This window comes from Zalophus californianus, chromosome 16 (genome assembly GCF_009762305.2).
Source record: "Zalophus californianus isolate mZalCal1 chromosome 16, mZalCal1.pri.v2, whole genome shotgun sequence".
Classification (NCBI taxonomy): domain Eukaryota; kingdom Metazoa; phylum Chordata; class Mammalia; order Carnivora; family Otariidae; genus Zalophus; species Zalophus californianus.
Genome location: NC_045610.1, coordinates 28023031 through 28046466, shown reverse-complemented (window position 1 = coordinate 28046466; position 23436 = coordinate 28023031). Strand labels below are relative to the sequence as shown.

The 23436-nt window shown below is 45.5% G+C and overlaps 1 protein-coding gene across 3 annotated transcripts in view; it reads right to left on the bottom strand.

Moving 5' to 3' along the window:
* Positions 1 to 23436, bottom strand: part of RNF43 (ring finger protein 43) — a 66650-nt gene that overhangs the window by 17234 nt on the left and 25980 nt on the right. For all 3 annotated transcript variants that reach the window (XM_027568585.2, XM_027568586.2, XM_027568587.2), the window contains one exon: positions 389 to 511. In XM_027568585.2, coding sequence (XP_027424386.1) covers positions 389 to 511 — 123 coding nt within the window. The remainder of the gene's footprint in view (positions 1 to 388; positions 512 to 23436) is intronic.

The window sequence follows — 23436 nt, the reverse complement described above, 5'->3', positions numbered from 1 at the left end:
CAGATAGGGCAACAGCTTCTGTTTCTGCTATTCTTGCATATGTTCAGTTAATATTTCTGAGAGGTGGAAAAGCCCTTCAGCTGACCCCTTTTTGCTCTGATGCTGGGCAGGAGAAGGGGTCTAGGAACTTCCAGGTGATGGGGAAGGTTATGGGGCGGGGAGCATGCCCTAGATGACAGTCAGAAGGTTCTGCTGGTAGATAGTGGTTGGTGGGGAAAGGACGGGGGCCTGAATTTCCACCCCTCTCAGACCCATCATGAGTTAGGAAAACCTGAGTGAACTGGGCACATCACTGCTAGGCGACAAGGGGACAGAGAACAAAGGGGCCTCTCGTGGCCTGGATCTGGGTGAAGTTCAGAGTGTGTGGGGGGGTCAGGTGTGAACCCACCTTGCTGGCCAGGGACAGGCAGGGGCGGGGGGCCCGCTGGGGACTCTCCAGCTTGACGATGCTGATGAATCCAGGCTCCAGATTGTCATCATCACTGGCATTGCACAGGTACAGGGGGTGGGACTGCAGAGAGAGGGAGAGAGAAAGAGAGGTTAGGGAGGCTCTAGGGGGTAGCAGGAAGTGGTGGGAGCCAAGCACTTGCCCACTGTTCCAGGCAAGGGCCAGGCAGGTCTCATAGTGCTATGAAGGAGTGGGCCTTCTTATCTGATGGCCTCACAGGAAGCTAGTAACCATCAGGTGTCGTTTCAGGGGTGCCAGGGCCAAGAATACGTGGAGGTGGGGGGCAGGAGGGGTGCCCAAAAGGGGGACCTCCATGAAGAGTCTGCTGCAAAGCCACCCCAACAACCCTCACATTGGCCCAGCCTCTCTCACCTCCTACTTCTTCCACGTGCTCCAAAGCCCCAGGCTAAGAGCCCACGTCAGTACCTTCAGAATCTTGCCTTCCCTCCATGCCCTCCCAGGGCAGTTCTGGGTGCTACCAGTGCCTCCTGCCTTCTCGGGGTGCCCCTGAGATCCCCATCTCTCACGTGGCTTGGGTCTTCTCACTTGGTGCTGCCCCTTTCCTCTCAATATCTCCCTTTGCCCCTGCCCTGGGCCCAACCTGAGATGAAGCAGGGCACGGGAAGGGAGAAGACCCTACTTGCGGATGAGGCTTGGCCAACAGCCTTAAACGTCACACTTACTGGGAGCTTGTCCTGTCCTCAGGAATGATGCAGTGGCGAGGAGCCAGCCCAGCACCTCTGCTCTGAGGGTGTGGCAGGGCCAGTCCAGGACCCTGTGCCCCTAGCCCAGTCGGTGTGGAGCAATGACTCAGGGGCGAGGGGGCCCGATGTGTGCTGACAGACCAGAGGATCCCCTCTGCAGAGGGACAGGAGTGCCTTTCTGTATACTCGCTTGTCATTCAAGGTGACTCAAACGCCCACTTGAATCTAATTTTCCCAGGGTGCTGTGAGAACAAAGTATGATTTATTTGGCCCTAGATAATGCTATGGGCTAGAGGTTCCTACGTGGTGGAAACCCAGTGTATGCTGCAAGAAAGGGGATTTTGTATGAGGGAGGTGCCCATACTTCCCTCTCTCCTGCTGCTGCAGTCTAAAGGACTTCCAGAAAGAACCATCAGAGGAACCAGACGGCATTTTGAATTTATGAGGACGTTCTGAAGATGCCAATGCCGATGATGGATTTAAGAGCGCGGTGACTTTTTGAGGACACTTTCATGCTATTTATTCTCACTGTGTTCCTGCAGTCCCCTGAACATAGTGGGTTCTCAAACACACACACCACCTTGCTTTGAAGTCTAGCCTTGTGAATACACATCTTCCGCCAGGCGGTGTTGAGATGAGAGTGCCATTCTTGCTCCCAGAATTTAAGGAGTACTAGTCTTGTGGTGACCGAAGTTTAGTGTGGGAGAAAAATTACACACATCCCCCCACCAGCCCTCAAAAAAGTTCAGGGCCCAGGTTGTTCTCACTTCAGTGAGTCTGTACCCCTGTCTCAGCAAGTCCCATGAGTCTGTCTGTCTGCCCATTTGCCCAACCAGGCATCCCTTCATCTCTTCATTCTACCAACACTGAAGGCCTCCTTGGTGCCAGGCACTGTACGATCCATGGGGGAGTCAACAATAAGTAAGATAGAATCTTTGCCTTAGAGAAGCCCAGAAGACAAGTGTACAAACACACTGTATTGTGATGTTATGACGCAGGTTCATTCAAGGGCCTGTGGGAGGGCAGAGTGACTTCAGTGCTCCCTTGGGTACTGAATAGGTATGTGCTCACCCGCTGGATCCCCAGGAAGGGGGAAGGTACATTCCTGGCAGAGGAAGCAGCCTGTGCCCAGGCACGGAGGCACCGGCAGGGGGCTGGGAGGGACAGCAGGCAGTTAGGTCTGGTGGGGAAGGGAAGGCAGGAGATGAGGCTGGAAAGGTCAGCAAGCACCAGACCAAGGAGCAGAAACTGCAGATTTGCATTTGAGAAGGAGCTCCCAGGTGCTGATAGAAGACTGTCTGGTGTGGTGAGCGGGCAGAAGTCAGTTATCCCAACAGAACAAAAGGTGGCGGATCCTCCTTCAGGAACGACAAATTGCAGCCATGGGCGTCTACTGCTTTGCTTGCTCCCCTACCACGACCCATGGTCAGCTTTCTTCAGATAATTCCAACACGCCTCTCACTGGCCAGGGAGTCAACTGAGGGGGACAGTCACCTCAGAGGAGAGTTGTTTTTAGAGAAAGATGTGCAAATATTTAACCACCACTCTGCCCCCAGACCTCCGCAGAGGGAACCAGCATATACAAAGCAGTGCTATATTGTAGGAAGCCTCTGATGAGATGCAGGAGAAAAAAACTAGTGTCAGAGTCACCAGACTTGTCTGGTCCTGAACGAAAAGCTATGGAAGAGGGAAGGGGAGGAAATTAGCCATTATGCCTCTTGCATACCAGGCCCTCTAGATGTTATCTCACTATGAGGTAGCTGTGATCATCCCCATCTAAAGAAGAGAATGAAGCTTGAGGCACAGGGAAGTGAAGGTCACACAAGATTAGAACCCAGCTCTATCTGACTCCAGCCTCTGGAGTCATGTTAACTCCAAATGAACACAGAGTCAGCCCTCCATTGTCCATGCTAATGATGATGATGATAATGCTAGAAACAATTGTCTCCATTTTAAAGATGAGGAAACTGAGGCATTAAGTGGTTAAGTAACCAGCAAGGAAGAAATCAAACTTTCACTATTTGCAGATGACATGATACTATATATAGAAAACCCAAAAGACTCCTCCAAAAATCTGCTAGAACTGATACACGAATTCAATGAAGTCACAGGATACAAAATCAACGTACAGAAATCTGTTGCATTTAAAGAAAAATTAAGAAATCAATCCCATTTGGGGCAACTGGGTGGCTCAGTCAGTTGGGCATCTGCCTTAGGCTCAGGTCATGATCCCAGGGTCCTGGGATCCTGTTTCTCCTCTGCCCCTGCTCGTGCTCTTTCTCTCAAATAAATAAAGTCTTTAAAAATAAAAAAAGAAATCAATCCCATTTACAACTGCACCAAAACCAACAAGATACCTAAGAATAAACCTAACCAAAGAAGTGAAAAAGACCTGTACTCTGAAAACTATAAAATGCTGGTGAAAGAAACTGAAGATGACACAAAGAAATGGAAAGACATTTGTTCATGGATTGAAAGAACAAATATTGTTAAGATGTCTATACTACCCAAAGCAATCTACAGATTCATTTATTCTTTTTTAAAGATTTATTTATTTGACAGAGAGAAAAAGTGCACAAGCAGGGGGGAGGGGCAGAGGGAGAGGGAGAAGCAGGCTCCCCACTGAGCAGGGAGCTCAATGTGGGGCTGGATCCCAGGACCCTGAGATCATGACCCAAGCCAAAGGCAGACACTTAACGGACTGACCCACCCAGGTGCCCCAGCAATCTATAGATTTAATGCAATCCATATCAAAATACCACCAGCATTTTTCACAGAGCTAAACAAACAATCCTAAAATTTGTATGGAATCACAGAAGACCCCAAATAGCCAAAGCAATCTTGAAAAAGAAAAACAAAGCTGGAGGCATCACAATTTTGGACTTCAAGTTATATTACAAAGCTGTAGTCACCAAAACAGTATGGTACTGGCACAAAAAACAGGCTCATAGATCAATGGATCAGAATAGAAAACCCAGAAATGAACCCACAACTATATGGCCAATTAATCTTCAACAAAGCAGGAAAGAATATCCAATGGGGGAAAGGAATGTTTCTTCAACAAATGGTGTTGGAAAAACTGGACAGCAACATGCAGAAGAATGAAACTGGACCACCTTCTTACACCATACACAAAAGTAAATTCAAAATGGTTTACAGACCTAAATGTGAGACCTGAAATTATAAGAATCCTAGAAGAGAGCACAGACAGTAACTTCTTTGACATCGGGCACAGCAACTTCTTTCTAGATATGTCTCCTGGGGCAAGGGAAACAAAAAATAAACTGTTGGGACTACATCAAAATAAAAACTTCTGCACAGTGCAGGAAACAATCAACAAAACTAAAAGGCAACCTACAGAATGGGAGAAGATATTTGCAAATGACATATCTGATAAAGGGTTGGTATCTAAAATATATAAAGAATTTCTAAGAGAAAGAGAGAGAGAAACAAACCATAAGAGACTCTTAGAGAACAAACTGCGGGCTGATGGAGGGAGGTGGGTGGGGATGGGCTAGATGGGGGATGGGCATTAAGGAGGGCACTTGTTGTGATGAGCACTGGGTGTTGTATATAAGTGATGAATCACTGAATTCTACTCCTGAAACCAATATTGCACTGTGTGTGGATTAACTAGAATTTAAATAAAAATTTGAAGGAAAAAAAATTTATACAACTCCACATCCAAAAAAATGAATAATCCAATTAAAAAATAGAAGACATAAATAGATATTTTTCCAAAGAAGATATACAGATGGCCAACAGACACATGAAAAGATGCTCGTCATCACTCATCAGGGAAATGTAAACCAAAACTACAATGAGATATCACCTCACACCTGTGAGAATGGCTAAAATCAAGAACACAAGAAAGAACAGGTGTTGGCAAGGATGTGGAGAAAGGGGAAGCCTCTTATACTGTTGGTGGGAATGCAAACTGTGCAGACACTGTGGAAAACAGTATGAAGTCTCCTCAAAAAATTAAAAATAGAATTACCCCACAATCAGCAATCGCACTACTAGGTATTTACCCAAAGAATACAAAAATACTAATTCAAAGGGATACATGCACCCTGATGTTTACAGCAGCATGATCTACAATAGCTAAATTATAGAAACAGCCCAAGTGTCCACTGACTGATGAATGGATAAAGAAGATGTGGTATATGAATACAATGGACTATTATTCATAAAAAAGGATGAAATCTTGCCATTTGCAATGATGTGGATGGAGCTAGAGAGTATTATGCTAAGCGAAATAACTCAGAGAAAGACAAATACCATATGATTTCACCCATATATGGAATTTAAGAAACAAAACAAATGAGCAAAGGGGCGCCTGTGTAGCTCAGTTGTTAAGCATCTGCCTTCGGCTCCCTCTCCCACTCCCCTGGCTTGTGTAACCTCTCGCTGTCTCTGTCAAATTAAAAAAAAAAAAAAAAGATGAGCAAAGGGGGAAAAAAGAGAGAGAGGCAAACCAAGGAACAGACTCTTAACTGTAGAGATGTGATGGTACCCAGGGGGGAGGGAGGTGGGGGGATGAACTGAAGAGGTGATGGGGATAAAGGCGGGCACTTGTCGTGATGGACACCAGGTGTTGTATGCAAGTGCTGAATCACTAAATTCTACACCTGGAATTAATAACACACTTTATGTTACCTAACTAGAATTTTAAAAAAACTTAAAAAAAAAAAAAACCCAAGGTTAAGTAACATGCCCAGAATTACATAGCTGAGATCAGAAGAAATGAAAAGTAGGATAATATAAAAAATATCATAATAAATTAAGAATAATTTCCATTAAACTTTGAAAACACGATGCCTTCCCCCAGCTCATGGCCATCCTAATTTTACATTCCTAAACGAGTCCCTGAAATATTGGTGGCGAGCTCCAGGATTCTGTCCTCGGCCCTCCTCTCTTTCTACTCCCCATGCACCCCCTGGGGGACCCCAGCCAGTGCATGCCTTTGGTTTCCACACAGAGATCGCTGATCACATATATGCAGCCCAGACCTGTCGAGTTCCAGGCCAAATGTCCAACACGTAGGGCCTGGACGTGTCTGCCTGAAGACCCTTAAGTGAGACATCTCAAACTCAGCATGTTCAAAATGGAACTAATCATTTTATCCCTCAACACTGCTTCTCCTGTGTTCCCTATTTTAGGGATCGGAAGCGCCATCCGCCTGCTACGCAAGCCAGAGGTTGTCCTCCTAGCCTCCGCTCGCTCCTTCACCCGTACCCCCACTAGCAACAGCCACCAATCACCGGATCCTAACAATCGTATCTCCCAAACATGTCCCCTCTGTGTCCTCTTTCTTCCGATCCTGGTCTGGTTACCCTAATACAGGCTGTTCCAGTCTACTGAAATAACCTCTTAACTGGGGTCATCTCCCCCCACAGTTCTATACACTGAAGCCAGAGTGATCTAAAATGCTAACCTGAGTGTGTCACTCTTCCACTTTAAGCTCTTCAAAAGGCTTCTCATAGCTCTTGGAACAAAGTCTGTATTTATAAGCACAGCGTAGAAGGCTCTGCCTGCTCTGGGCTTACCATTCCCTTCCCATACTTCTTCCCCCCTTGCAACCCATGGTCCAGAAATAACGTGTTTCATGTCTCTGAACACTTCTGGCTTTTGCAGCTCTGCCAGGATAGGTCAGAGGCCTCTCCTCTGGGCCCCGTCAGCACGCGGGATTGCGCCCATCACAGCTCTGTGCGGTGGTATTGCAGATGTCTGCTTACTTCCCTCTCCCCCAGGCTATAACTGGCTCCCGCCGCCCCTTCAGTGCCTGCCACACAGTAGGTACTCGGTCAATATTTTAATACTTAAGTACTAAAGGTCTACAACCAGACAGCTGACAGTTAACTATAAAGGAAACACACTGCACACCAAAATTCTGGCAATGTGGCTTTGGGAGAGGATATAGAGAGAAGACAGTGAAGACAGACTTCTGCGTTTTGCTTTGAACATTTCAATCACAGGATGATATACCAAGATATCAATTTGAGTTTGGTTTTAGCTGGAAGAACAGAAAAGAATGAGAGCTATTTATAATTTGTTCTCTTTTTCTCTCCTGCCATTCCAAGAAGAGAGCCTCTCCGTCTATTTCCCTGCCTCACGGGAACTTGCCCAAAGCAAGTATTGCTAAAGACCTAGCTTCCTGGCTTTTGTGAAAGACTGAACTCCTTGAGGAAAATGTGAGTGTCCTGGAGGCAGAAAGGAGTGTGTATGGGGGTGATGTGGGGGCCATTAGAGTCCCTGGAATCCTACAGGATGGGGGGGCAGAGTCTGGGGATATGCCAAGTTGTGGGAATCTGCAGACTGGGCCCCAGGAGCGGTAGATTCCGGAAGGCTGGACCCAGGCAAAGATGATGCACCTCCATGGATTCCAAGGGAACACTTGTGCTTGAACAATGGGCACATTTGTGGTGACCAGCATGGGACAAATGTCAGAGGGGTCTTTTAGATATTTCTGTTTCAGCTGCTCTGTGAGGGGAAGCTCTCAAGAAGACATATTTCTTGGGCGCCTGGGTGGCTCAGTCATTGAGCGTCTGTCTGCCTTAGGCTCAGGTCATGATCTCAGGTCCTGGGATCGAGCCCCGCATTGGGCCCCTGCTCAGCGGGAAGCCTGCTTCTTCCTCTCCCGCTCCCCCTGCTTGTGTTCCCTTTCTCACTGTGTCTCTCTCTGTCAAATAAATAAATAAAATCTTTAAAAAAAGAAAACATATTTCTTGTATAGTTATATTTGTGGCATGAAAACCACACTCACTACACTTTTGTATGGTTTGACTCTTTTACAGTAAGACTTTTTCAAATATTCTCAGATTAAAAACAAAACCAAAAGAAAAAAGAAAAAAGGAAAGAAAAAAAAAAAGATCATTCAAGCAGGATACTGTTCATTACCTAGCAAAGCAGTTTCAGTCTTCCTTGGGTGTAACACAGGCTGTCTTTGCTCCCTCCTCCAGGGGATTTCAGCTGGAAAGAGGGCCCCTGAGAAGAAAATAGATCCAAATGCACCTGCCTCCTTAGGATGCAAGGTCTCCTAATGAGGAGGAGGCCCCTGTCCTGTCAGTGACACCAGGAAGAGCCAAGAGAAAGAGGCTGGTAGCATTCAGGGAGGTGTGGCTGGGGAGGGCCCCCTAACACTTGATGGGCTTAAGGACTGGCTATCTGTGTCTTCCCGAAAGGCCAGGCGTTGGGACGCCCTGTCCCAGATGCTGCCATGAGGGGCAAATGCATAAGAGCCTGAGCTGGGTCTCAGGGTCCAGGCCACTCAGGCTGAGAAGTCAGCTTTGCGCATGTATTTTACATGCCTATGTAAAGACATGAATACTGTCCTTCAGCAGTATGTTCAGCAGTGTGCGTTGTACTTCCTGTTCTTGGATCTGTTCTCCATGTCTCTGTGTTCCTCCTTTAACTTCTTTGTTCTGGTGTTCTCCCTCCCTTCCAAAACAGACCTAAGGCTCCAATTCTGACTCCATCATTTGCCTGTGTGACCTTGGGCGGGTTATTTAGCCATTCTGAGCCTCACATTCTTTGCCTGCAGAATGGGATGATTATCATGAAGACGGGAGATAATGGATATAAGTGCCTAGCACCGAGCCCAAAACTCAGTAAATGCTCATTAAATGGTAGTTGTCTTATTGTTGCATTTGCAACAGTAAAATCTCTCCTTGTCGCTGGAAGGGACAAGACCTTTCTGAGTGCTACTCCCCTGGTGATTGTCAACAGTGCCTCTGAATGCCAGTGTTCTACAAGGTGCAGCTCATTATCCACGGTCACTTCCCTCCTGTGCTCAGCCCTCCAAACCCCACTGAACAAGCTCTTCCAGTTCTCAGCCCGCCTCCTTCCCATGAAGGAGGCCATGTGATCTCATTACCTCCTCACAAAGGGCATTCCAGGGCTCAACAGAGCCCCAAACTTAATGCTGGTCTTTCTTTATCTGCGGCATCTCCTCATCTTAGGGTGTGTGCTTTTGCAAGCAATTCTTACCGTCTCTTGTTTCCAGCCACCCGCCTGCCCCCACCTCTGCTGCAATAACCTCTTAGTTCTGATTCCACATACGGACCTTCACCCAGGCCTTGGACAGGTAACTTTACTGCCTGCTACAATTTTGCCTTTGTAATCAGGAACATTGGCCAGGCATCAAAGGCACCTTTCTCCCCATTTCCTCTTTTCAGATTTTATAATCAATCTCTCCTGTGCAACCTCCATTACCTGCACTTAGAACTACCTGACTCTTATCTCTAGCAGTAGGACACACCAGTACCATAAAGTCAAGCTCCTGCACCTCGGGCACTGGGAAACAGATGGGCCTGAAGCAGCGGCTTCCTGCGCGCAGCTCCAGAATAGCCAGGGAGGCCCAGTTTGGTCACCTTATCCTTTATCGAAAGAGGCCAATGTTCACAACCACAGGTTAGAGCCTAAGGGTGATTGATCAGGCTTGGATTTGGAAACCTCTAGACCTTATTATCTTCCTTACCTTAGCCTGTCACTACTATCTTTGAGATGGCTGAGTTCCCTACTGAATTAACCTGGGAGGCTGGGAGATTGTCAAAAGGAGTTTCCCTTTATTATGTTAATTTTTTAACAAGAAAAGGTATTCCTGCCTAATTGTGTAATTTTTTAAAGTACAAAAGAAAATAGTATCGGTGGGCTGGACAAGCCTTGGGCTCCCTGACGAGAGTAGACTGGCAGAGAGAGGACGGGTGACCGAGGCCTCCCGTGTTTCTCACTTGATCCAGAAAACCTCCCGGCAGACAGGTCAGCAAGAGTGCTGACAAGAGAACGGAAATGATGTGCCAGCTTCCAACAGGAAGAAAGGGGACAAAGTCTGAGAGGGAAAATGAGCTCATCAGAAGTCCAGTGTGTGTGTGTGTGGGGGGGTGCCTGAGTGGCTCAGTAGGTTAGGCGTCTGCCTTGAGCTACGGTCAGGATCCCAGGATCAAGCCTCTTATTGGCTCTCCGCTTCTCCCTCTCCTTCTGTGATCTTGCTCACTTTTGCTCGCTCTCTCTCAAATAAATAAAATCTTAAAAAAAAAAAAAAAAGTCCAGCCTGGGGCTTTGCATTTTAGAGGTCCTTAGTATTTGCTGAAAGAATTAATAAAATTTCATTTGAATCCAGCTGCCATACAGTTTATAAAGAGATATAAATTGCTAATTGCTGGGCCTGGTTCATGCCTCTAGGGGCCCTTCAAAACTTCCTTTTCACAGATAAGGAATTTGAGACTCAAGTCACAGACTGCCCATGGTCACACAGCTAGTTAAAGGAGGTGGAGGTCTCCAGGATTCAATCCCAGTACCCTCTCTATCCTGCCATGCCACGTCCAGGTGCATGCAGCGGGAGGTGTCCTGTGCCTGCCATGCCACGTCCGGGTGCATGCAGCGGGAGGTGTCCTGTGCCTGCCATGCCACGTCCGGGTGCATGCAGCGGGAGGTGTCCTGTGCCTGCCATGCCACGTCCGGGTGCATGCAGCGGGAGGTGTCCTGTGCCTGCCATGCCACGTCCGGGTGCATGCAGCGGGAGGTGTCCTGTGCCTGCCATGCCACGTCCGGGTGCATGCAGCGGGAGGTGTCCTGTGCCTGCCATGCCACGTCCGGGTGCATGCAGCGGGAGGTGTCCTGTGCCTGCCATGCCACGTCCGGGTGCATGGAGCGGGAGGTGTTCTGTGCCTGCCATGCCACGTCCGGGGGCATGCAGCGGGAGGTGTCCTGTGCCTGCCATGCCACGTCCGGGTGCATGGAGCGGGAGGTGTTCTGTGCCTGCCATGCCACGTCCGGGTGCATGGAGCGGGAGGTGTTCTGTGCCTGCCATGCCACGTCCGGGGGCATGCAGCGGGAGGTGTTCTGTGCCTGCCATGCCACGTCCGGGTGCATGGAGCGGGAGGTGTTCTGTGCCTGCCATGCCACGTCCGGGTGCATGCAGCGGGAGGTGTTCTGTGAGGTGCAGCAAGCATTAGCCGACGCTGTATGCATGGCTGCAATGCATGGATGGAAGGCTTCAGGACCTCCATCTGTAGAATGTTCAAACTTGAATCATTCTTAGCAACAACACAGAAGCAAGGTCTGTTTGCTCATCTTCCCTCCGGGCCCAGGCTCTTTCTGCCCAGCAGCCCCGGCTTCCTTTCCCTCCCCTAGGGCTTATCTCATCTCTTCTCCTAGCCACAACAAAGGCAGCCAGACCCAGACACTGCTCAGAGGTGCTTTCCCAGTGGATAGTCCATGTTTGTTTAGGATGAAATAGGTGTGTCCTGAAATTAGAGGTCACAGAAGCTCAGACCCAAATAATGGTCATTCAGCCAGACTACAATTTCCCTCACTGTCTCGCTCCACACTAAAGGCTTCATTCTTCAGTCTTAAAATTCCATCTCTCCTAGTCTCGGATCCTGGCCAAGCTCCATGATGTAAATGGACCTCATGACGCTAAAATGGCCCCCGTGGTGGGGTTTTCCTGACCCCACACCTTGCTTTGCATCTATGGATGGGTGGTTCACCGGGTCATAAGCAGAGTCATGAGCAGGAAGAAGAAAGGGAGGAGAGAGTAGAAAGAACTAACTGTCTAAGTTGCTTTTGAAATAAACTGATATCAGAAAAGAATCTTATTTGGCAATAATCAGACAGAGAGAAGGAGGAAAATCTCAGCAACCCAAGAGGTAGGGCTTCTGCCCATTCTATTCCCACACAGAAACCGGGTTTGTCCTGACTCAGCCCAGAATGACCTCTGGTTACAGGGGCACCAGGAAGCTACTCATCAAGTTAGGAGCAAAGGAGAGGGAGCTCACCAAATATCATTTTGGTTACATCAATGCTCTTTAGAAGGAAGGCTATGAAATAGGATGCCATGATTCTGAGGCCCACGAAGGTCAAGACCTTAGAAGACACCCTAGTCACGCAGTGTGAACTCCTCTCCTCCACCAGGTGAGGATCTCAGGGATCAAACCTCTAAGAATCCCACACTAAGAGGTCCCGAGATGTCAGCTGTGTTCTGCCACTCAGTGACCACTGTCCCCGGGAGACCCTACCCCCTTCACTGACCTCCATCCTTCAGGAAGCACCACCTGAGGCCCCTCATTTACCTAAGTCTTGTTAAAAGAGGTCATCTGCAGAAGAGCTGAGGTCTTGACACAGGTGACAGTATTGCTAGGGTGACACCTGCCCTCCCATTTCCAGGAGGCTTTGGCCAGGGCTCCTCCTAGGGGATGGCCTTCACTCTTACCGCAGTAACGTAGTGAATAGCAGTCCCACAGTGCTCCAGCTTGACCCAGTGTGTTCCTTGAGGACAGCCTTGACACAGTCTGCTCTACAATTTTGCTGTTCTTGCGGCCAAATTCATGCCAGTGATGGTGGGAATTCAGAGCCCTGCTGGAACCAGGTAGTGTTGTTGTTGTTGTTGTTTAAGTAATTATTTATGTTAAGATTTTAATGCTGAAAAGGCCAAAGACTAAAACTAGACAGCCTTTGTGAAAAAAGACCAAAGAAATGAAACTTGAGGAAATCAGATTATTGACTTCAGTACGCCAGAGGCATATCAGGACTACCAGCAGAGCTACTCAAGCATTGCTAAGTACGGTTACTTTGCATGTGAGTTTACATGCAACAGTGTGAAGTAGCTACATTAATCTGGTTATTTCACACATCCCATGTCTTTCAGGCCTAGTCTGCTGCTCAGAGGTTGTAGGAATTTCAGGTTGCCCTGCAAACTCTGTGCCAGTTGCTTGCCGCAATGCTTATATGTCCTCTGAGGGCAGATACCTTATCCAGATGGGCCAGCTCAACTAAATCAATGCTCAGGTTCTAATTGCCACATTGTGAGCGGGGATGGGGAGTTATGGTATTTGCTTGGCTGAGCCCCATCCCCAGCTCCTGGGCAGTAACACACAAGGCTGCATTTACACTGGAAAGTGAGCAGGGAGAAAATGGAGCATGGGCCTGCGCTTTGGTCAAGAAACAACAGAGGGGACATAAGGTAGTTGCACTAAGAAATCCCATTAGGAGGAGAAGGACAAAATTATTCAAGCCACTGGCCAAATCGGATGCCCAGAGTCTGTCCTCAGAAGCCACTGGGGGTTGAGATCGGGCCAAGGAGGCTTCTGTTCCGAAGAGGCAACAGTCAGAAGACGCTTGTGTTGGAGACAACCCAAAGGCTCCAGCCTGACTGCTGACAGCCCTTTGACCACAGCTCTGAATCCCTGTCCATGGGGTGGCCCTGGGGAAGAGGCCTGCTTTGGGGGAACTGTTTAATGACCGGCCAGGAAAGAACAAGGCAAACAGACCACTGGCAGCAGCCTGGATGCAACAGGAGAGTAGGTTTTTATTCCCACCCACGGTGGAGGCTTCCAGGCAGGAGATAAAAGAAAAAGTGAAAGATGGTGTTGTGAGAGCCTGGAGGGGATTGCATTTGGGCATCAGCACTTCACTGGGTCTCCGTGCATAGTGCCTGGATTTTTGGCATTGGTGCCAGTGATGTTTCCGTCCTCTGAAGATGTTAGTAATTCCTCATAGCAGCATCTCTTGGGCTCCTAGGAATTAAAGAGTAAGATCTCTAAGGGGCCTCTTCTGGCAGGGTTCTAACATTAAGGACAATGAAACCAGAAAAACAGTGTCTTGGCTCTGAAGTAGTCGTTTACCAAAAAAAAAAAAAAAAAAAAAAGTATGAGCTGGGAAAGTAGTTTGGTTCTCTGCTAAATTCCTTTTACTTTCTTCTCATGGGCCTTTCCCTATCTCCTTGGCTCTACAGAGAAAAAAAAAGGCACCTCCCCTTCCCCTGTGAGCCAGACTCCAAGGTCTGAGTCCTGCAGCTTTCCACCCCTTTTCACCCTCAACCTGTCAGCCAAGTCCTTCTGTAATCTTCTGAGCAGCCTTCAGTCCTCGGAATTAAACACTTCCCCCACTGGTCCCCTAAAGTGATAGATTCAAAATTCTTACACAACACTTACCTCTTACAGTTGTATCAATACAGTGCCTGGTTCTTAGATTTCAATAAAATATTAGCCCTTTCCTCCTCCCTCTAAAGTAGATCCTGACCTATTTCAAGTCAGGAACTAGGCCTTATTCATCAATGAGCATAATGCCAGACACACAGTAGATGTGAAGAAAAAAATGCATGCATGTAGAATTATCTGTTTTAATAAAGAGATGTGAGATCAAATAAATCTGGTGGTATCTTTGTCATTTGATCAGGATATGCTTATTTTCAGATTTCTGCTTTCTCTTCGAAAACCTTCTGTATACTCCCTGTAAGTTTAGGTTTTAAAGTCAGCTTTACAGTGTTTTGACCTCTTAAGGGAGAGTTTGCTCCCTTCCTTTTTATATCACACCTAAATCTCCTCCATAACCCTGAACAAAACTCACTTCTTTCAGGAAAATCTTCCTCCTTAATACCCCATCCCCAGTTACTTTTTTTTTTTTTTTTTAAAGATTTTATTTATTTGACAGAGAGGGACACAGCGAGAGAGGGAACACAAGCAGGGGGAGTGGGAGAGGGAGAAGCAGGCCTCCCGTGGAGCAGGGAGCCCGATGTGGGGCTCAATCCCAGGGCCCTGGGATCATGACCCGAGCGAAGGCAGACGCTTAACAACTGAGCCACCCGGGCGCCCCCCCCTGCCAGTTACTCTTTTATTGTCTTCCCTCAGTATCAGTGTGCTGAGTTGAACGTAATCCCTAATGGGAGAGAAAGCATCTCCCCCTGCCAAAAAAGGGAGTGGGCTCCTGCTTTCTAGAGACTAAAGCCTAACTGTAAGTCTATGCTCATGCATACACACACTCGCACACAAGGGCTCAAGGCCATTTGTCCAACAACACACGGCGCATGCAAACTCACAGATCACAGCACATCCGCACTGAGACAATGCAGAATGAATGGGCAGAATAACTTATTCTTGTGATGTTATTTTGAAAGCGCTCCCTTGGCCTTTTGGGCCCTTTTGTCTAATCTCCCAGATCTGATGGGAAGCTCTTCCAGGATAGGAACCAATTAGAGACTATTAAAAACAATTTTATTTAGCTTTTTATCCCTACAGCATTGACTCAAAGAAACTCTTGCCCCCCACGGGCCACAGGCCATGGTGTTGGTTGAGTGTCCCCGGTGAACTTCGGTTCCTACCAAGATTTTATGAGGACTCGGGCCAGTGATCTGCATGGAAAAGGTCTGGAAAGACTCAGAGCTGATTTACTGCCAATAGTACTCCATATTTTTTCTGAGTGGGTCAGATTAACATGAAATGAAATAACGTATTTAGATAACATTTTTCTTACCTAAAGTGGAATGAGAGATGAATCATATTTCTTTTCTCCATCCTTCTACTCTGAAAAGCTGATGTGTCTGAAGCCCAAATTTTAAAGGCTTTAGCTGAGGAGCCACTTGGTATCATCGCCTTTCCTGTTTCAGCCTCCCCGCAGCCTGCTCGGCCCTCCAGCCCACTCTGGTCCTGACGATGTAGACAGGCCACCTCATGCCAGAGGTGCTTGTATGTTCAAATATTCCAAGCATCCTTTGACTCGCTCTTTGTGAACTATGAGTTCTTTGTTACTTCCTAATTGCTCAAACCTCTTTATTTTTCTTGCTAAGTGCAGATAGTAAAAGATATGAAAAGATAATCAAAGCACTGATAAATGGAAGAGGAGTCTTCTCAGTTAGCTTCTGCTGAACAGAAGTTCCTGTTTGCGTTGGTCAGGACATTCGGAGAGGTGCCATCACCAGACTTAGTGGGTAAGGGAAGTCCTTGGAGAGTTAGGAAGGAGTGGAGCCAAATTTGTGGGTTGAGAGTTCACAGGGCAATGAGGATCAATAGCAGCACTTCTGATTTGTACACTGTTATCAAGGTACAAAGCAACACTACCCTTTGTCCTTTTTATTTTTACCCTGCTAATGGAACCCTTTGCCCTGAATTAAGACTATTATTCGGCTTTGATGTTGTGTTTTTTTTTATTAGCAAAGTACTTTACAATCCTTCATCAGCTATTTTATTCTCCCTTATTAGTACCACCCATTTTACAAATTAGGTTGAAGAGAAAGCACAAAGCATATTGGGCTTGCAACCAGGAATCCCAAATTCTGGGCATGGATTACATGTATTAAATATAATGAAAGGAGATGTGGCAGACCATAGGAAGAGCCACAGAGTAAAGGAGTAAAAGCGGCAAAATTCTAAGAGCCTTCTTGGGAACTAAACCCCCAATGATTTAGAGCAAGACCTGAAACGTTCACTTTATTTTGCCAGCAGCAAAACTGAGAGCTCTCACTAGCTTAAATCTAAAATGTGATCACCAAATACATCTTTAACAGGAAAACAATTCTCCTGGTTGACTAATTCCCTCCATAACAGAGTTGAAAGAAGAGGGGACAAAGGATGTATGGTGCCAGTTGTTTTCTAAGAAAGTGGACTGATGCTAAGGCAAGACCACTATCCCTAACTTACTTCTGATGTGTTGAACATCCCTTCTTTCACACTCTCCCTACTTGCTGTTTGTCACATAATGCTGTTCTATTCCCTCTCCCCACTTCTCTGTCCCTCATTTGATGCCTCTGCCTTCCTCTTCTCTTCTTCTTCCTCTTATTTAAATATAAGGAGATGCAGGGGCGCCTGGGTGGCTCAGTCAGTTGGGTGTCTGCCTTTGGCTCAGGTCGTGATCCTGGGGTCCTGGGATCAAGCCCCGCATCGGGCTCCCTGCTCAGCAGGGAGTCTGCTTCTCACTCTCCCTCTGCTGCTCCCCCTGCTCATGCTCTCTCTCTCTCTCAAATAAATAAAATCTTAAAAATAAATAAATAAATAAAAGGAGATGTTCTCTGATTTCTATTACCTTTCTTCTGGGGTTCTTATTCACTCTAATATCTTCACAAATTCCAAAATTTGTCTCCTAAGTCAAATTATCCTACACTACAAAATGCCTGTTACACATTATTTCTTTGAAGTCTTTCTGGTGCCTCAAACTCAAATACACCAAACGTACATATCATCTTCTTCCTGTACTCCATCCTAAACCAGTAACCTCTCTTAACTCATCTGTTTTTGTTAATGGCACTGTCATTAGAGACCCAGGCTGAGCACCTCAGAGTCATTAGGACCCCCCCTTCCTGCATCCAATCACTCAAACTCCTCTTGGAAACCTACTTTCTCTATGTCCCTGGAGTCTGAAGCAATACAATAGGCTTTTAACTAGTCTCCAGTCTCTCACCATTCTAAAGCTCTCTCTGTATCTCTGCAAAAGCAATCTTCCTAAATATAGCACCAATCATATTGTTCTCCTGTTCAAATACCATCAATGACTCTCCACTGCCTTCTGAATTAAATTCAAACTCCTTAGCCTATCAAATCAAGGCTTCAATGCTCTCTGCACTGGCTTTGGAATCAGACAACCTGATTTCACATTTCAGCTCTGTCACTTGAAAGATGTGTGTGACTTTGAGTGCGTATCCTAACCTCCTGAGTCTTGGTTTCTTTATGGGTAAAAAAAAAATGCAGGTACCACTACCCATGCAAGAATATCATTGTAGAGATTAAATAACATATTTAAAGTACCAGCATTTCCTGCACATAGTAGGCACTCAAAAAGTATTAGTTCCTTCCTCTTCCCCTCTGCTTTTTCAGCTTTATTCCCACTTCCCTCCTAAATGTACTATACTGCTTGTCCAACCCAAACGGTCTTACTCTTCTCTCGCATCCTCTTGGAATGCCTTTACTCCTATCCTGTCACTTTTTAAAATGCTACTTTTCACTCAAGGGCACATTTATATGCTACCTCTCTCATGAAGAATCTCTTGTTCATCTGAAATGTCCCAATCAACTTGTTTGTATTTATGGTGTGGCACTTTTCACCTTCTCCTTTATATTCTTAGCTACTAAATTGAAGGCAGGGTTTTCTTTATATCCCACAGAGCACATTGCCTTAATATAACAGGCAACCAATAAATGCGTGCTGAATTAATATTGAGAGCTTGTGCTTTTGGTCTCCCGAGAGTCCATTTGTTTGTGATTCATACTTCACACTGAGAACTCTTTAGAAACAATCTCTGGTGGGATATCAGAATTTCAAACAACTTTAACAGAGAAGCTGAGTCAGTCTAGAATTAAGTTCAGTCCTAGTTCAGCCAACAGGAATTGTCTGGACCCTGTTCCTGATTGAGATATCATAATTTGGCAATTTGTGAGACATGGAGCTCATTTGAATAAATTCAGATAAGAACAGATCTGTTTTAGGAATAGGCAAGCAAAAATGCATGACACCTATAAGAAATCAACCACTATGAGGTTGACAATGACAATGGCTTCACTGGTATAGGAAGAAGTCCCCCAAAGCCATCTGGTTTCATAGGTTCTATGGCTCAACTACAAGGTAACTATACCTTACTCTGGCTTTCATCCAATCCATTTCCTCTTGGCCCGGTTAGCAAATGGGTAATTATATGACATCAGCCACCATGGGGTGGCTGGAACATAAGGTGGCTTCATGGTGCCATATAATGTGGCACCAAGTTTCTGAATCACCAACCACAGGTGCGTCGACTCTTCTCCCCACCACACCCCCAATCCATAAAAATCACCTTATCTGATATTGCTGTTGACACAGTGACTACATTTAGGTTCTGGGCCTTTTCCTTTGCTTCTTCATTAGTGTTTGTTCGGGTGGGTACCTCTGTGTAGCTTATAAATGAGAACTCACAGTGCGGGAGTAATCACCCTGTCATCAGGCCATGCTTTTGCCTTTAGGTAGGCTTACTTCAGAAAGTAGTAACATATCTAATTGCTCAAGTCACACCTACCTGAAATACTTCAGAGCTGAACTCCCTACTGAGCCAAATACCTAACTAGCAGAGTTGCTCTCTATCACTAAGTCTGATTCTTAGCCTGGACACTATCAGGCCTATTTCTGGAGCCATCTTTCTCCCTAAAATAGCAGCTGCTACAATTTTCTTCCCAAGCCCTTTGTTACAAGGAAGATCAATAGCTCCCAAATGCTCCTTGTCAAGATATAGAGAGTCATGTGATATTGCTATTGAGTAGGATGCTGGATGGAAACACATGAAGATTTGCCCCATGGGCACATCAGATTGAGCCTGCAATACGGTCTCTTAGTTGGCAAGTGTTTGATGAACATTTATCTTCTTCCCAAAATTATGTTAGATCCAGCCCAGGCGTTATAGTCTTATTAGGGAGGTAACATATGAACACAACTAAATGGTGGCATACAATGGTATACTATCGAGTGTCACATTGTGTGGCACAGCCAATAGGTCCCGTGGGCTTTGTGGAGGTGATGAATCTTTTTTTTTTTTAAGATTTTATTTATTTGACAGAGAGAAAAAGCACAAGTAAGCAGAGTGGCAGGCAGAGGGAGAGGGAGAAGCAGCCTCCCCACTGAGCAAGGAGCCTGATGTGGGGCTCAATCCCAGGACCCTGGGATCATGACCTGAGCCAAAGGCTGACACCCAACTGACTGAGCCACCCAGGTTCCCCAAGGTGATGATTCTTAAGCTAGCCCCTAAGGAAGACTGAATTGAGTAAGAGAAGAATAACCACATATGTAAAATAAGGGCATACTGATCCATAGGTTCTGTCAAATGGATTTTGGGAACTTCCCAGCTACACCCTTGAGAAAAAACATGGGGCCAAGTGAGAGGAAAAGCAGGGTTCTTGATCAGTTTCTCTCAAGTCTTCGAAGTACAAGAAGACTTATATGAATGAAAAATAGACCTGCAGAGATAGTTTAGATAGCTGAGGTAGGGTCAAATTGTGAAAGCCACTGAAGGCGGAGATAAGAGCTAGACCTTGCTGGCATTTGAGAAAAGGGAATCACTCTAAATTCTTAAGCAAGGGGATCTTAAGCAAGGGAATCTAAAATACTAAACACAGTATTTTAAACACAACTGAGTAACAGAGTAAAAACTATAGTGGAATGAAAAGAAACTGGGGGTAGGAAAGCCAGTTAGAGAGTTCCAGAATCCAGCATGGCACGATGAGAGCTTGAACTCTAGTGTAACAGTTAAAAGGTGAAAGGATGAATCACAGAAATTATGAAAGAAGTGTTGAAAGTACTTGCTGACGGATCGAACTGTAAGAATAAGGGAGCTAAAGGTTCTACACCTGGAGAATTGGCGGGAGGTGGTGAGAGGGTGGGGAGTTGCATCAACCCAAAGAAGAATATTGGAAAAAGAAGTTAATTTTGCACAGGGAAAACTAATTCAGTCTTGGAAATGCTGAATTAGAGACGAACATTTAAATCCTATACGCAATTTGAAATAAGAATCAGAGTTTGAGTGCAAGGGACAGGACTGGAGATACAAATCTGCCAAATACTGTTTATGTCTCCAGATATAGTACTATTGCTATAACATTTTATTTTTATTTTTTTTTTAAAGATTTTATTTATTTATTTGAGAGAGAGAATGAGAGATAGAGAGCACGAGAGGGAAGAGGGTCAGAGGGAGAAGCAGAGTCCCTGCTGAGCAGGGTGCCCGATGGCGGGACTCGATCCTGGGACTCCGGGATCATGACCCGAGCCGAAGGCAGTCGCCCAACCAACTGAGCCACCCAGGCGCCCCAACATTTTAAATATTAAGTTAGAAAAAGTTAAAATGGCTATATCAGTGAATCCAATTTAAAAGCAGAGTTTGTGGTTGTTGGTTCGCTTGAACTAGTCCCACTGCAATAAATCCAGAAGAGATGGTGCTGTGTAGCCTGCCTCTCGAGAGTGAAATTCCACTCACTTAGCTTCTAAAATTACCTCATGTACAACCTAAAAGGTTCTGTGGCTCAGGGAAGTGGATAGAAGAAAAATGAGAACTCCTAAAGGCAAGGCAACTTTGGAATCTTCTGAGGAAGATATGGAAGCTAATCAAAAGCATTGGTTTTATTCTCCTTATGTCCTCTGCTGGGTCTGTAGGCCAGCTAGTAGTTTTTCTAAAAGGAAGCACCCACAAGCTACCTGCTGCTTCAAAGAGTCAGTAAGCCATTTGCCAGGGACCTGTAGGTAAATGATCTAGCCTTCAGGCCACTCAGTCCCTGTCACTCAGGGACAAATTCTCTCCTCACCAAGAGTTCACTTTCAGGTAGTAAAGTCACAGTCACTTCAATGCAAGTGGGATGCTGTGGCTATCTGTTAACGTCCTCGTGCTTATAAAGGAGGCAGTAACCTAGACCAGTGGGTCTCAAAATTTAGTCCCCAAGACCCAGCAGCATCAGTATCACCTGGGAATTTGTTAGACATACAAATTTTCAGGCCTCCCTTCAGGCATATGGAATCAGAAACTCTGGGGGTAGGGCCCAGTAATCTGTTTTAACAAGCCTTCTAAAACTGGCTCTGATATACCTTAAAATCTGTGAAGTGCTGATCTAGAGGGACCAAAATGATTCTAGGCAGTTGCCTTAGTACATGCATAAGGAAAACAATGAGGATGAGAAGCCAAAATTCAAGAATGATCAAAAACAGACTATATTGGGGTAGAAGAGCAGGGACTCCCTCCACTGTTTCCTCCTGTTAAACCCTACTGTAAATGACCTCAGAATTAGCCAGGGCATTGAACTGGGTGGATCAGATAGCAAGCCACGAAGCTTCCTTGTGTACGTATGTACCTTATGAATTTTGTATTTCTACAATTCTACTGTATAAATGTGATTTAATACGTCCTTTCAAATAACCACTCTCCTGTTTACTATAAACAAATAACAATGCTGAGAAAATGGTAAAGAAACTTGGTTTTGTTTTCTCTAGTACTTGTTTTCTTCTAAAGGACTTGATTTCTTTTTTTAAGACTGAGCTGTTTTGTGTTTTGTTTTTTTCTATGAATTAGGGGAAAGTATTAGTTATCCTGGATAACAGAAAGGGCTCATCCTCAGCAGATTGGTAAATCAGAAGCAGAACACAGGATGGAGCAAAAGGTTGCACATCCTCAAGCCATGCCTTCTCTTTTATTATATCAATGCTCCTCTAAAGCTACATTCAGAATCAGCAAAGGAAACTTGGATAGTAAGTCAGAAGCAAACCCCAAAATATGGAAAGGGAATGAAAAGGTGATCCAGAAAGCTGAGCAAAATGGAAAATGAAACAAAGAAAATAAAGAGGCCCGAGATCAGAGCTTTCTAACTAAGTCATGAGGGCCCCTAGTCAAGTTGACTATATAATGCAGCTCTCCCCCCAAAAAAGTCCTGGCTTTTTTCTGGAAGAATGTCTTATGGCTGTATCCTTTTCCTTCAGTTGAAGTAAACGAGGCAAGTGTTAAGATACTGTTTTGTAGAGAAAAAGACTCTAGCTGCTTTACACTTGGGAGTCTGGTGTAAGGGGCAAAATCTGGGGCTTTGGTGCTCACCTTGAATACAATGAGTGTAGGATTTTATTTCTTTCTTTCACTTAAAACCTATGGCCTAATCTAAATTTTGCTCCTGTGCTTTGTACCATAAACTGCTTCAGCAACGACAGCCTTAAAACTACTCTGAACATCTTTAAAAATATTCATCAGGAAAGGGTCTTCCACAATTAAGATGCTTAGAGTAAGTTGCACTTGGTATCAGAATGCCCCGTGGGAAGGCAGGTCTCATAACTCTACTTTTGCAAAATTCTATTCATCAGAAAAATTCTAAAAGAGGCTTAACAATTCCATTTACTATATGCCTGGAACACTCAATATGTGGCTATAGCAAAATCAGCAATTTAATGAAAAAGGCAAAAGAAAACTGATGAGAAATATGAAAGACAAGAAAGTAATAAAAAGAAAAGGACTGAATGTAAGATTTCTCAGAGAATTGGAAACGAGTTTCCCTGATCACTCTTATCCACGTTGCTGTTCTTTCTCCTTACTGTGAGCTCCCACAGAAACTCATTGTAGGCCTTAGTTGGCGCGTGTTATAAACTCTCATGGTGGTAGTTATCTCTAGAATATATCTAGTATTATCTTAAGGTCTCAATCAGTAAGCACCTTGAGGGCAGGACGTCTGTTATCTTATGCTCCTTTGGGCCCTCTCCAGAGCAGAGCCTCGTGCCTTGTACTTGGGTCCAGTAATACTGAATAACTGTAAAGCTAATGGAAGACATGGAGTATACTGAGGACCAAAGTTGGATTCAATTTGGAGCAAACGAGCACGTCAATTGTGAGGCTGTAAAGGTTTGAGAACACGAATGTGGGTAGGAAAATTGAACTGAAAATGAAATTTCCAATCTCTGATGATAATTCCTTCCCCACTATGTATTCCTGGTCAAGGTTTTCTTTCTTCCCATCCCCCCCCCTTTTCCTTCCAGCATCAGCCAGGTGCAGAACAAAAGGAAATGAATGATTTAGTTATTGCTCCAATGCTGAAA